Source organism: Capsicum annuum, chromosome 11 (assembly GCF_002878395.1).
Source record: "Capsicum annuum cultivar UCD-10X-F1 chromosome 11, UCD10Xv1.1, whole genome shotgun sequence".
NCBI classification, from domain to species: Eukaryota; Viridiplantae; Streptophyta; class Magnoliopsida; order Solanales; family Solanaceae; genus Capsicum; species Capsicum annuum.
In genome coordinates, this window is record NC_061121.1 from 226,102,286 (window position 1) to 226,117,040 (window position 14,755).

Here is a 14,755-nt window from a genome sequence, read left to right on the forward strand (position 1 = left end):
TTTTTTTATTGAACAATAATACAAAGTATTACGTGTAAGCCTACAAGTATTATGTGTTAGCCTACATCTAATACTATTCGAAGGATTTATAAACCTGTACTAAGCTAACGATTGATAATGATGATATAATTGTCATCATGATCAGAGAAAGTGATGCACATTATTACATATTATAACGATAACGAATACTTTAGCAATATCGCTACAAGTTTAGTGGTCATAAGTCGCTTACAAAGTTATGTACAATATGAACGTTAATATTTTTCAGTAATGTTAGCTAGGAGGTTACTCATTTATTCATCTGTTTAGAACTCCTTTTATGTATATTTGATACATTGGACCAATTGTAAAGAACTGGAGTGACATGCACTTTATATCTACTGAAAATAGTAAAATGCTATCCTTGAATCTCATACAGTCAAAAGCTATCTAGAACACAAAAATTTCAAGTTGCTTGATATATATATACAACTTGAAACGTTGCCACAGATTTTTATTGTCAATAACTCAAGACATTTTCATGCATGGTTAATTGGGAAGCCACTTCACCTCTGAGATAGCTAGGGTTAAGGTTATTTGAGTAGAGTACTCTACCCTCTCCAGTCACCACTTTATGGGATTAGACTACACTGGGTATTATGTCGTTGTTGTTGGTGGTTAATTGGGAAGTCATTGAATCAAGCAAAGATGGCAGTCGTTTGAAATCCTAAAGAATGAACTACTATACAATCTATGTAAGATCTGCTGATATATACTTCCAATTCTGACTATGTTGGCATAGACATATACATTAAGAATAAGGGACGTCAAATCTTCCAGAGGATCATCTGAGCATGGACATAGATGAGATAAGGAAACTATTACAGAGATAGTGGCCATCCGATTGAATAAGTGACATATATATAAGTTGTATTTAAGTTTGGTCATTTTATTATTGTTCTTTTATTATTGATTGATTTGTTAATTGTCCAATAGACCAAAAAGATGAATAATCCGATTGAATTACTTGGCACCCGGTGAGTTCGGATCCTGGATCCGCCTCTGCATACATATATCGTGTTCTATAAATAAAGCCAAAATTTCATCTCTAATTTGTTCACACTACTTTAAATGGTGACACAGCTTACGATACGATAAATTCTACGTACACCGCTAAAAATATTTTTTATTCAAACAGATGCTACAAAACAACTTTCAAGTAAAATGAGTCTTTTTCAAAAGAGAGTTTCAATTGATGATAAAACAAAGCAAAAGCTCAAGCTCTCAGAGTTCATTCTAGTTGATAAACTGATATGAAAGACATCAGAACACTTCCCATCCAAAGCTTCCCTTCCCTCTCCTCTACCTCGCTGATAGCTCTTACGACTTTCCCTTGTCGATCTTCCAATATCTGCAACAGCTTCCCCTCGGGGCTGTACTTCACAATGACTGCATGAAGCCTTCCACCAATGTGCATGAGGTATTGGAGCTTTGCAGAGATAGGAAGCTTCAGCAAGAATTGACGGAGTTGTGGATATATGGCGTTTATGTAACTGTAAATGGTGCGACGACAGTGGATTGCTACCCAAAACTCATTTCTCTCGTTTGCTCTCACGTTGTCTGGATATCCTGGAAGGATTGCAATTACCTCTGATGTCCCGGCTTTCTCACCTTTCAGCCAGTACTTCCGTAACCTACAAAGAAGTAACATATTTCGTTTGTCAGTCCTGGCTTATTCTCCTTCAATACTAGTACGAAATAATGCCATTGGAACTTACAATTGAATGTACATGCTGAAGTTTCTAAGCAATTCGACATAAAGGAGATGTTGTAGGAAAAGAAATAGAGAAATGAATGCAGATATTTCAGAACATGGATTATAAAAGCTGAAAGCCCATAATACTTCGAGGTCTATCACTGTCCATACCGAGCATAGCAATTTCATCTGTATCTCAGATGCATATTTATTTAATACAACAACAACAACAATACACCCGGTGAATCCCAAAATGTGGGATCTGGGGAGAATAGAATGTAAAGTATACGCAGACCTTACCCCTACCTTATGCAGGTAGGTATGCATATTGTAATGCACATATATAGATAAATAGTAATAGCTTTTGAGCTGAACCATCACCCCTTTGCGTCAAGAATCTCCCCGAAACAGGTTGGGAAAAGAAAAGGCAAATTTAGATTATCTGTGTTGCTCAGACTCTTCAAAAATATCGATGGTTGTGTGTCTAATCTGAACAAATCTGAGATCTGTAACTACTGTGAAGCAATCAACACAATCTTAGAGAGGAGAGAAGATATTTTGGGAGATACCTTCTATTGTGGACAGTTTTTTTTTTTGCAACAGTGCATGGAGTAAAAATATATCATAGCAGTACACTTGTTCTATCTAACAACCCCTAACTACAATCCGTTACAGCTCAGCAACAGCTCACTAACAACTAATAACTTTGTGAAGTGATTTCACTATCTTCAATACTCCTCAAACTAGGCGTGCTAAAGACATTCAGGACTCCAGGTTTGGACCAAAATTAGTGCATTTTGGGAGGATCGGGCACAGGTGCCACAACATTTTTAGGAAGTCCAAGCAACATAACAGATAACAGCTTTTGAGGTGAAGCATCACCGCAATAATCTTTCCCAAATAAGCGGGAAAAAGACAGTAGTAAAGGCACATTTTTTAGCAACAACAACGTACCCAGAGTAATCCACAAGTAGGGTCTGGTGGTTAGTCCGCAGCCTTACCCCTATCTTGTGAAGGTAGAGAGGTTGTTCCCGATGGGAGGTCAACTGCCTAAGGAGTAGTAAAATGATGCATAAACTGCTCTATACATGAGTATGCTTCTCCATGCGAGAGAAACTTTTTACTAGCCATGCATATGCTTCTAGGAAGCAATTACGAAAATAATCAGAAACAGGAAAAAGTAATCCAGGGAATCGTCCTCTATAGATCTCAAGCAGACAAAATCTTCTCAAGATGTGGTAAATAACTGGATGATAATACTATAAACATCCTGACTGCAAAATTACCTGCCCTTGGAACCTTCGCAAAATATAAAGAAGGAACCGTCCTTGCTTAGTGAGATTCCATTTGGAAATTGAAGGTTGCGAAGAAGAACAGTGGTTTCTTTTGTCCTAGGATTGTATTTGAGAACCCTCCCGCTATCTTCTGCTGAAAAAACCAGCTGCATAAAATTCCTGAAAAGGCAGTGGTGGGAGTTGCACAATTTTAACTGGATGAAGCACAACAAATTCCACATTTAAAATGATGTAGTAAAAATTGCAATAACTTTAAACACCGCCTTAGTGTACTACTAATGGAACTTCCTAATTTGTCAAAAATTTAAATAGAGAGTAATGGCTTTAGGATAAGTAGAAGTAAGAAAGAAAGGTACGCAAGCTAAGTAGCCTTTTATAAGAAGAAGACAAGCAAAGTAAGATGCACGGAATTTTGGCGTCTTAATGCAGACAATTTAAATATCATATCAAATGACCACTAAGTGTTAACGCAAGCTTAGCAAATCGCAAAATATAATGATAAATAAAGAGTCCATATAGATGTTCCAGTTAGCGGAGATTAAGGCTTAGTCACTGTTAGGCTTACATTAGATTTAGTTTTTCTACAATCTAGTTTTAGAAAACCGTTAAGTTTCCTTAAAAGACAAAACTGCTAGTATTGGAATGAAATAAACTTGAATAAAGCAGAATATATACATGTGTGTATGCAGAAAATTCACAAAACAAGATAAGGAGGAATTCTTCTGCCGCCATATTTTGGCACTAATAATCAGTGAATCACTACGCTAATAGAAAAGCAATTGTTCAGTGTCAAATTATGGTATGTAACTAGAGTCAACAAGTACACCCTTTTTTAACAAAAATAATTTTCTAGATCACATCATGATTGAATCGCGCTCCTGAATTAATGCCGGTCAATCTGTAATGAAATTTGTAGCACTAAATGAAATGATCTACCTGCGCTGGTACTTTGTGCTGCTATCCGTAAAATAAACATTCCCTTCATCATCAACATCCACGTCATTTGTGAATCCTAGAGGCACACCCTCAGCCTCAGTTGTCAAAGATTCTGCCAATCCACCTTCAGGGCCTACCTTCATTAACCCAAAATATGGATCTGCAATATATAAGTCACCTGTTTTTTTGTCAAACCGTAACCCCAAAGGCCTACCACAGATGTGTTCGTTCTTCAAATAGCTCATGGGTGATGGTTTTGGATCACATAAGCCTGACCTGAAAATGCAGAAAACAGAAAAAAGACTTGAAATCTAAATCATGTATAGGGGGCAAAACAGTCTGAAAAACATGTAAGCTGGTTTATACATCACAATTAAAGAAAATTTCTGATAATATGCAAAGCAGCTGAAATTTGGGCCGTAAGGATTCGATTGTGGAACAAATGATAGAGTTTTACATGAATTATAATCTTTTTTTAAAAAAAAAGTTGAGTTAACTTTTCAGATCAAGGAAATTTGTGGTCCAATTATAAGTAACAATGAAACAACAGTCAGTTCACAAGTAAACTAATGAAAAACCGTTGTCGTTTAGATTAGGTGTAAACACTAATAACTGCTGCAAGCAGGAAGTTGTCATCTTTAACCTTGTAACATTCTTACAGATAATGATAACCCGCAACAGTACTAAATGATGTAACAATAAAGAAGGAAACATTTTAATGTGACACAGTCGCTTTTCTTCCTAAAACAGAACACTGAATTTTACTAGAATCTGAAGACAATTCTTGAAATGTGCTTCAATTTTCTTCCTTGTTTAACCCCGTGCTGGACAATGCATAAGAACCGATATCCTGGTCCACATTGAACAGTTTAAGTCTATTAATCAAATAGGAATAAGTATGAACGTTATCAGTAATGCAATTTCCCAAAGGTGATGATTAAGTTCCACTCTGGTCAGACAGGTTTAAGAAATTGAGCCACATGATGACCATGGAAGCTAACTAGGCTAAATTGGCTGACTTTGGGAAGACAAAATAAAGTTGAATGACTTCGGCGGCCAATAAATATAAGTTGATTGACCAATCAGTCATTCAACTTCCAAAAAATTAGGTACTAGCAATTTCAATCATATTCATTTACTAGTTTGAGAAAGGTATGGGGAAAAAGTTGCCTTTTTGTTTGATTTCCTACCATAACCTTCCACAACGATTTTCGAGTTGTACAGATTAGCTAACGTATGCTAACCACCAACAAGGCAACAACTGGAGCTGTTGTTATGTCTGTTATGGGAACTTGGTGCATTATAGAGAAGCAAATGCTTACATGCTATATACAATTAACACAATTGAACGTTCACGGTCATGCGTAAATTTTTTATACACAGACAGTGTATAACTTAGCTTCTCAACGAGACACAAACACAGTGAAACTTAATTCGATTTCCATCTAATTCCCAGAACAAGAACTACCTAACTGCTCAGTTAAGTGGATATGCACCTATAAGTATTGACCTTATATCAGTTGCACCATCACAAGTTTTCTTGGAGTGAATATGCAAATGAAGCAACAACAACTAATTTTTTGCTCTTAGCACAATCTTCAAAGCCAAATAAGACAAAACCAACAGAAATTTAGTTTTGCATCCATATGACATTTGATCTTCAAACGCAAATAAGACAAAACCAACAGAAATTGGTTTGGCAACATATGACGTTAGATCTTGAAAGCCAAATAAGCAAAATCAACAGAAATTTGGTTTTGCAACATGTGACATTTGATAAAGAAGTAAGCATCTAGCAAAATATTTGTTAGCATACTTACACTTGTGTTCAACATTTACGTGGAGCAAAAAGGTGCATTTTGCTGCATACTCAATGCAAAGCAGCAAAAACGCATTTTGATGCGTTCTCAATGCAGCATATGCATGTTCAACAGCTCAACTCTCAAAAATTCTTGAGAAAAAACATCATTTTTCCAGTGTTTTCAAAGGTGAAAAGTGCTATGGTCCATTGGGGTTTTAAGCGCAAATGAAGTGTGAGCTTTAATGAAGAAAAAAATGCAAACACATAAGTATAACCCACGAGTAATAATAATCATAAGCATGAATGACAAAAGAAAACGAAAAAATACAATGTGAAACATCAATTGTTTAGTATCGCTTCTTCAGGCTATCACTGAGAAGATGTATGCCTTTAACCTTGATAATAAAAATGAAGCGCGCACTAAGAGAGGTGAAGCACTCAACATGTTTTACACCTCAGCGACTAAGCCGCCTTTGACCAGGAGTAGAGCCACTTATGGCCGAGGGGAATCCCCTTCGGCATAAGATTTCACTATTTATAAATGGTTAAAATTATCTTTTAGATATATACAGTGGATGTTGAACCCCCTTCGGCTTCTTTTTGTCGTTACTTCTACATGTTTTGAACCCTGTTAGTGAAAATTCAGGCTCAGCCACTGCCTTTGACTACGCTTTTTTTTCTTTCACAAGATCATTATGATGAGAACAAAACAACTACCAATTAGAATGCAACAACAACAACATACCCAATGTATTCCCACAAAGTAGGGTTTGGGGAGGGTACAGTGTACGTAGTCCATACCATTACCTCAGATGAAATAGTTTGTTTCCGATAGACCCCGGCTCAGGACATATAATAATATAACAAGCAAAAAACATAAAAGCACACAACAAGATAGGATAACACACTGTTAGATAATAAAGGAAATAAGACACCCACAACGTACTACTATAAACTATCTATCCAAAATCATAACATCACCAAAACACCAAAACACCATGAACAAGAAACTCCAGGCGGCAGATACAAACAAAAGCACTCTTTCCTACTACCAACTAGAATGAACATATTACAGGAGACATAACCACAACAAACAAGAAATATGAACCAAGAACTATAACACAAACAGAAAAAGAAACAAAAAAATCCTCACCTATTAGCTGAAGTATAAGCAAAATCATTCCATTTTTCACCATCCCAAACCACAACTCTTCCATCAGCTATCCCTGTATAAGGTCCTCTACCTTGAGGATCAAAAGCAATACTTTCTGGGCCCTGAATTTGATTCAAGAACTTAATCTCAGATTTCTGAAGCAAATTTTTAGTATCTTTTTCAACTGGAAATTCAGACCAAGCTGGCATTTCAACCTTAAAAGACTCAAAATTTGGAAACTCAGATATTGCACTATGCTTAAAAGGGTCTAATCCACAATACAATGCTAACAAAAAGAACACTACACCAAATACTATAGATGGTCTCATTTTCTTGAAAAATAAAAAATAAAAATTGAAACTTTGTGATTATGGGGTTTGTGTAAAGGGAAAATCTTGAAATGGGGTTGAAGTTTTTGGATTTATAGTGTACAATAAATATCATGAGAGTTGTTAAAAGAACGTTTGCTAACTAACAAGGTACAAGGAAAATTTTCTTGAAAATGCTCTTTCCCTGTAGTTTTAGTACAACTTACTCATTACTAATTTTCTAATTTAATTTTTATTTATTATTTTAATATAATAGGAGAATACAAATTTTTTTTCTATTTTACCTTTAATATTAGTTATTTCTTTTCAAATTAATTTTAAAATATAATATAAATATAATTTAATAGAGGTATTATGATAAAAGAGTCATATTATTAATTATTTTTTTAATAGATGTATCAAATCAAAATATGACAAATTAAAACGAATTAAGAGAGTATTTAACTTCACACATTCTTTACAAAAATATTATTCACTCCGTTTCAGAATAAGTGAATTGTTAGGGTATTTATTGGTGTTTCAAAATAAGTGAATCATTGAATTTTTTTCTATATTTACTCTTATGATTTGACAACTAATTAACTTTTAAAAAAGTATTACAACGTCAACTTTTTCTTTTTTTGGGGTAAAAATGAAAAGTTATGTTAAATTTATGTCTTTAATATCTTTTCCTTAATCTTTATGTCAAAATCCAATAATTCATTTATTATGAAACGGAGGGAGTACTTTTTTATCTCAATTTATGTGTTACTTTTCTGATTTACTATTCAAACAAGTTTATGTTTAATCGTAATTTTTTCATATATTTTTAAAAATATTTTAAATTATAAATAATTGTGACTTATAGTACTTTTTATCTAGTTTTTAAATATATAAATTTATTTTAAAAAATTGAATATTTTATGTCCAAACTTATAATTAAATTTAAATTATTCAATTTTTGTAAAATAAAAAGTGATACATAAATTGTAACAAAAAGATGTATTTTATAAAATTAACTTGATGTTTTTAATTCTAAATTTGATTGCTATTAATTTATGTAGTTATTTAATATTAAAAATAATATAAGAAAAATAATAAAACTCTCTTATTTCTTAAAAATAAACAAGTAAATTCAAATATACTTTTTAGTATAGGAAACAAATAAAGTGAACTAAAGAGTGTAATAAAATTTTCTTAATTATTAAAAATAAATAAATTAATTAAATATTACTATTTTGAATATAATGAACAAGTAAAATGAAATAGGGATATTAAATGATGGTACTATTAACCATCAAAAGATGTGGTATAGTGGATGGGGTTGTTCCTCCCTTAATCAGAGATCTCGGGTTTAAGTCTTGGGTATGAAAAAAATCCTTGATAGAGAGCGCTATCCTCGAATGAGGCCTTACCTGGCGCAAGAACGACTCAAGCACATTGATGGCCTAAGGCGAAAGTTGAATGGGAGGCCTTAAACTTAACAACAACAAAACTTATATACGCTTTTATCTAAAATCTATTTTTCTAACTTTTCGACATATTAAATTTTAACAAATTAAATAGTTTAAACACAATGTGCACTATCAAACAAGAAAATATCAAATATAAAATAAAAAATATAAAAATAATATAAATATCAAATATAAAATAAAAAATATAAAAATAATATAAAAAGTTAGAATGATATTATCCGATTCAAGAAATACGAAGGCTTGATCGATGATTTCAAATATCTTTTAACCGCTTCAAAATGTGTTTTTTAAATTTTAAACATGAACTATATTCTCCTTGAAGTGAAATTATCAATAAAGTTAAAATATTATCAACAATATATAAATTTTGATGTTAACTTTTTGAGTTTGGAAAAAGAGAATAAAGAAGAATAGAAGAAAAGAGAGAGAGGAGTGAACGTGAGCAATAGAGAAAAAGGTGAGAAAAGTGGGTAAAAAAAGGAAATTAAAAGATCAAAAGAAAAGAAAACATTTTTTTATGAGAAAAGTAAAAAGAGATATCATCTGAATAATAAATTATTTATCCGTTAATTGTAACAAAAATCTCTTATTTTTAAGTTTTTTTATCTAATCTTATATTTTTTAGCTGTCCATCTATTTAAAAAAAAAATTATAATTATTTTTTTACAGTACTAATATAATAAGTGATAAAAAATGGGGCCTTCATAAGAGGAGGCCTTAGGAAATTGCCTAAATTTATTTAACTACCAGCCGGCTTTTTGATGCCGATTTGAATTAATCGGATTTGAATGTGAGTGTAGTAGACATCGAAATGCAAAACAAAACAAAACAAAAAAACTACTATTAGCTGAGCTAACAAATACCTACTCTTGAACTGCCACTTGCCTAAAATTGATCAGTGTAGTAAAGACAGACAGCCACATTGAATGAGGGTTAGGGTGGGGTAGTTAGTGGGACCCATCAAACTGATTGTTAATTTTGAAGATGGAATTTGCATGTCCAAAGAGTACAACATTGAACTGGTGGATTTTCTTATGCACTTTTGACCCGTTGGTAGAAAGAATACGAGATAATTAATTTTGTGATGAAATTTTATTTTAAATTATATATTTTCTTTTTGCATTACTTGTGAGGATAAATTAATAAGAAATACGAGTTGACTAATACGTTATTATTGAATATTAATGAGATGAATAATTTTTAATTAATGTATAGGAATAGTGGAAAAATAATGATTAATTTTCTCTTGAATTCTTAAACATATCAATTATTTTTAGATAAAAGATTTTCACAAATCGATTAAGTAATTTGAGATGGAGAGAGTATTTAATTGGAATAAATTACGAGATAACTTATTCCGAAATTAGTATTATAGTTATATTTTTATCCAATGTTAACAATAAAATAACAATTTTAAAATAATTAACTCGGAAATAATTAATCTCAAAATAATTTATTTTTCAATCAAATAAACTCTCGTTGGTCCAAATGACTCCATATACTATTTCGTGGTGGAATTTGATTAGATTTAAATTTATATAAGTAAAAAACTTCTAAATGAAAGTAATTCCATATTGAAAGTTCAAACTTGAATGCTAAAATTTTAATAATTAAATTTAAATTTTGAATCACTCTTTACTAATAAGGGTGATGATGGAATCAAATACTATTTGTTGTATCTATGAGATTCATTCTTTTTCGGGTCTAAAAGAGTATTAGACATCTCAAATTTTATGATTTTTTATTTAGTTGATTTTTTTTTTTTTTTTTAAAATATTATGGTGTTCAAGTCAACTTATATCAGATAACTTTATTCATCAAGATTAGAATAAATAAAATAAATTATCTAGTATTTTTTTTGTCTTCGCTTAGGTTTGAATTTAAGACCTCAAATTCTCAATCCACTTCATTGACCACTAAGCTACGTCACTAAGTACTTTATTAATTAAATATACTTATACTATGGTGTTTTCTATTCGCTTCGACAATTTCTTTCTGAACTTTTTACCTGATGTCTCTTACCTATACTGAAACCAATTATATTTGAATTACGCACTATATGGTCTGTTTTGGTAGGTGTATGGAAGAATCAAACCGATCGATAAATCGAATTGATAAAAAATGTTATTGGTTTATAGTTATTGGGTTATTGAGTTAACGGTTTTTTAATGGTTTTATAAAAAAAATTTATTGGGTTATTGGTTCGGTTTGATTTTTTCTTATTGGGTAAACCGATAACCCAATAAGAATATATAAATATATATATATATATATATATATATATGACTTATTATATATTTCTCTTAATTTCTCTTTAATCTCTACAAATTAACAAACTTATTATTTTGATTATACAAACTTTTAATTTCTCCTAACAACATTTAGTTCAAAGTTGAAGGTTCTTATAAATTAAAACACATCATGTAGGATTTTTGGTGGCCACTAAGATTCGATTTTTTTTCATGTTAGTTACTACTATTTTTTTTTTTATGAATATTTTCTTATCAGTTAAACCGAAAATCGAACCGTTATGGACTAAAAATCGATAAACCGAAAATCGATAAAAAATATCTTATTGATTTGGTTTTTAGTTTAGCATATTTAAAAATAGAAAACTGATAAAGCGAACTGATAATATATAAAATCGAATCGAATCGACCGATGCACACCCCTATGTTTTGGAGGCAACACTCCCAATAAAGTTGAATTTGAACTCAATAATAGAGACTCCGTTTAGAGGTAGCACTCCCAACAAAGCTGGATTCAAACTCGAGAATGAAGCATCAGAGACAGGGATAACTCAAGTACGTTAGTGGCCTAAGGACAAAATCAAACATAGACCTTAAATTTTTAAGATTTTTTTTAAAAATAAAGTCTATTTTAAAAATTATATACTCGCTGTCTTGTAATAATTCTCTTGTAATTAGTAATATAATTAATGTATTTTAATTTTTTTTAGATATAATACTTAAGATATATCAAACTTCTTCTAATAATTTTTATTACATATAAAAATTTATTTATTTTCTATAAATAATATATATATATTATCACTTAAAATGATAAGACTCTTTAAATTTAGAGACCTAAAACAATTGTTTTTTTGTCGAAAGGATAGAGCCACCCGTGACGAGTTCCTGTTTTTGTCGTTTCTACCAAATTGTTTCATTTTGGAGTTTGTTTCCCAACTTAGAATTTGTCATTACATAGACAAAAAAGATTTATGTGTGGTCTTACATAAAATTGTTTCATTTTGGAGTTTGTTTCCTAACTTAGAATTTGTCATTACATAGACAAAAAAGATTTATATGTGGTCTTACATATTGTAGTCATTGTTTACATTCGACGTAAGGCATATGCAGTTTACATACTATATTTAATTCTCTCATAAATAAACATTTGAATTTATAGGTATAATACGTATTCAGTCTCTTAAGTTTATCAAGATATTACATTTAAGTATTCGAATTATGTCTTATATTAATTGAATAGCTTAACTTTTAATAAGTGTTTCAGTTAGATACTTTCGATTTCTAAGGGTTTACGGCTTATTGATGTGAATGAACATATAATTAAAGAAACTGATATATTTTATGTGGTTAACTTAATTACCAAATACAAGAATGAGAAAGTATTTAATTAAAAAAAGAAAAAAATAGGAGTTGAGGTGCTCAATTGAAAGAGTGGTTAGATGAAATATCATGACAGATTTAAGTGATTGATTATGTATTAAATCGAGCTTTATACAGTTGAGTCAAATTATGTAAATTAGGAAAACGAAAAACATAAATATTGCGGTATGTCTTAATTTATTTGTGTTACTTTTATCTTTAGTGTTTAAAAAAAGTAAAAACATAAGTTTGATTTTCTTGTGGTTTACATAGGATTTAGGTATTTTGTAGGATTCTAGTATTGAGGATTTAGCGTTTGATATACCCTTTATTTGCTTTCAAATTCTTGTTTTTTGTCTATCTATTTACTTGCTTTATCTATCTTTCATTTTCAATTCTCGTTATCATAGTTTATTCTTGTTTTCGTATTTTTACTCTTATAAAAAATCTCAAGGATTGTTTGCAATTCAGTCAAGGGATTTTAGTAGTTTTTCAAAAGTTTTCTGGGGAAAAAAGAAGTAAAACTTACATAAATCTCGATTAGTTTATCCATAACCACACAATATTTCAACTTTTTTCAAAATTTTGTAAAATCTCGATTTTTAGTTTTCCAGATACATAATATTAAAAGAGATACATGATTCATCGTACATTTTAAAAAACAACTAATTTACTATAATTATGAAAAGTAATGATAATTAGCGTAATTAAAAAGTAATTTACTCTGCAAATCTTTTAATTAGTAGCTAAATTAAAGTATTTTAATTGCTCTTGTCCCAAATTAACATTGTTGAATACAAGAGGAAAAGAAAAATCAAAACTACTATAAGAGTCCCGTAAAAGATGACCAAGTTCACCCCCACAAAGCTAGCTAAAGATATCTGCAGCAGTACAAAAGAAGAATTAATATTTTGATAATGAAATTTGAAATCGCAAAAAAAAAAAAAAAAAAAAAAAATAAATTGTCTGCAGCTGCTAATCATAGCTAATTGGTGCAATTTTTTGTTTAAATTTCTTCAAAATCATCTTTAAATTTGGCATCACACAAGTTGCCAAACCTCAGAAGATATCTTGGGATCTCATCAATTAGATATTTTATATCCTGAAAAAGAGATATAAATATTGATTACTCATTAAAAATGTATCATGATAAAACATGAAACATCAGTATAAAAAAAAATATTTGAAATACATAATTATAAGGGATACATAATACAAAATATGTATTAGATGCAGATATACATATTCTTAAAAGAGATACATATAGAAATATTCTAACTATATAAATATATATGAAAGAGATACATATCAAAAAAGTGTATCAGGCATAAAGATACAAAAATATGCACATGCAATACGCATATAAAAACTAAGCTAAATTATGTATCTTCCGTTTAAAAACATGTATCTCGAATTAAAAAGTTCAGATACAGAAATTGATAAACCTTTGGTAGAATGTCTCTAGGTGTGACTTCAACAAAAATAACTCTGGTAAGCCGCCGAAAAATAACTCCGCCAACTCACTTCAATGGAATGGGTTAACGGAGTTCATGGAGTTTCATCCTAAGTTGTCTATTGAATTGCCATTTTTTGGACTAAGAAATAATGGCGATCGAAGACACCGTACGCCGTCGGCGTTTCTTGTTTCTCCAGTGAATATTTCGATGGAGAATAGGGAGGAGAAAGTTTTCTGAAAAATACTTTGAAGGAGAAGAAGGTGGAGGTTAGATCTTAATGATATTAAATTGGTGAAGAGAAGATACTAAGGTAAATTTTTAGGACCAATAAATATATCCTAATTTGTAGGATGGAAATTATGTATTTGGAGATTTAAAAAGAGAGAATATAAATAAGAGATACTTATAATTTTTATTAAGTGAAGGAAATTTTAGTAATTTAGATATCTTAAGTTGTGGTTTTATGAATTTTTTCCAAAAAAAGAATAAATAAATATAAAATAATTTAATTTGTAACTCTATAGATATTATTTTCATGAGTTAGTGTCTCTTTGTTTAGGTTCTTTTAATTTCATGGGTTTAGGCTTAGGTTTAGTTTAAAATTATTTTGCCAATTGTAATTTTGATAGTATTTATGATTAAACAAGTAAATTTACTTGTAATTTGAGGTAAGTCTATACTTAAAACTATTTACGTTTAAAATTTATTTTTAACAAAAACAGATCTTGATAGTATCTATGATTGAAAACACAAATTTGCTTGTATTTGAAGTAAGTTTTCTAAAATTTTGATTTGCTCTTGATGTTTGATGATAAATTATCATCTACTAGTGAACAATGATAAAATTCTGAGAAGCCATCTTTTCATTTGAGGATGAGTTATCGAGAAAGAAAAATAAAGCATGATCTCTAACATTTTATTTGTACTTAAATATCTTGTATAAATATTACTCAATTATTATAAATAAGAATATTTATTAGTAAC

General features: G+C 30.5%; 1 protein-coding gene across 1 annotated transcript; it reads right to left on the reverse strand.

The window, feature by feature from the left end:
- Window positions 1-1,138: 1,138 nt before the first annotated feature.
- Window positions 1,139-7,463, reverse strand: LOC107848317 (protein STRICTOSIDINE SYNTHASE-LIKE 3). The gene is made up of 4 exons (XM_016693053.2): window positions 6,921-7,463; window positions 3,967-4,242; window positions 3,022-3,189; window positions 1,139-1,673 (listed from the first exon to the last, which is right to left on the reverse strand). The coding sequence occupies exons 1-4, from the start codon at window positions 7,247-7,249 to the stop codon at window positions 1,271-1,273; spliced, it is 1,176 nt and encodes a 391-aa protein (XP_016548539.1). The 5' UTR covers window positions 7,250-7,463; the 3' UTR covers window positions 1,139-1,270.
- Between the last annotated feature and the right edge of the window lie 7,292 nt (window positions 7,464-14,755).

Excerpts from the sequence above, each read along its gene's own strand:
- LOC107848317 (XM_016693053.2), bottom strand. The coding sequence starts at position 7,249 with ATGAGACCATCTATAGTATTTGGTGTAGTGTTCTTTTTGTTAGCATTG. Across the intron at positions 4,243-6,920 it reads GCTTATACTTCAGCTAATAG|GTCAGGCTTATGTGATCCAA; the intron begins GTGAGGATTTTT and ends CTGCATTTTCAG. Across the intron at positions 1,674-3,021 it reads TGCGAAGGTTCCAAGGGCAG|GTTACGGAAGTACTGGCTGA; the intron begins GTAATTTTGCAG and ends ACTTCTTTGTAG.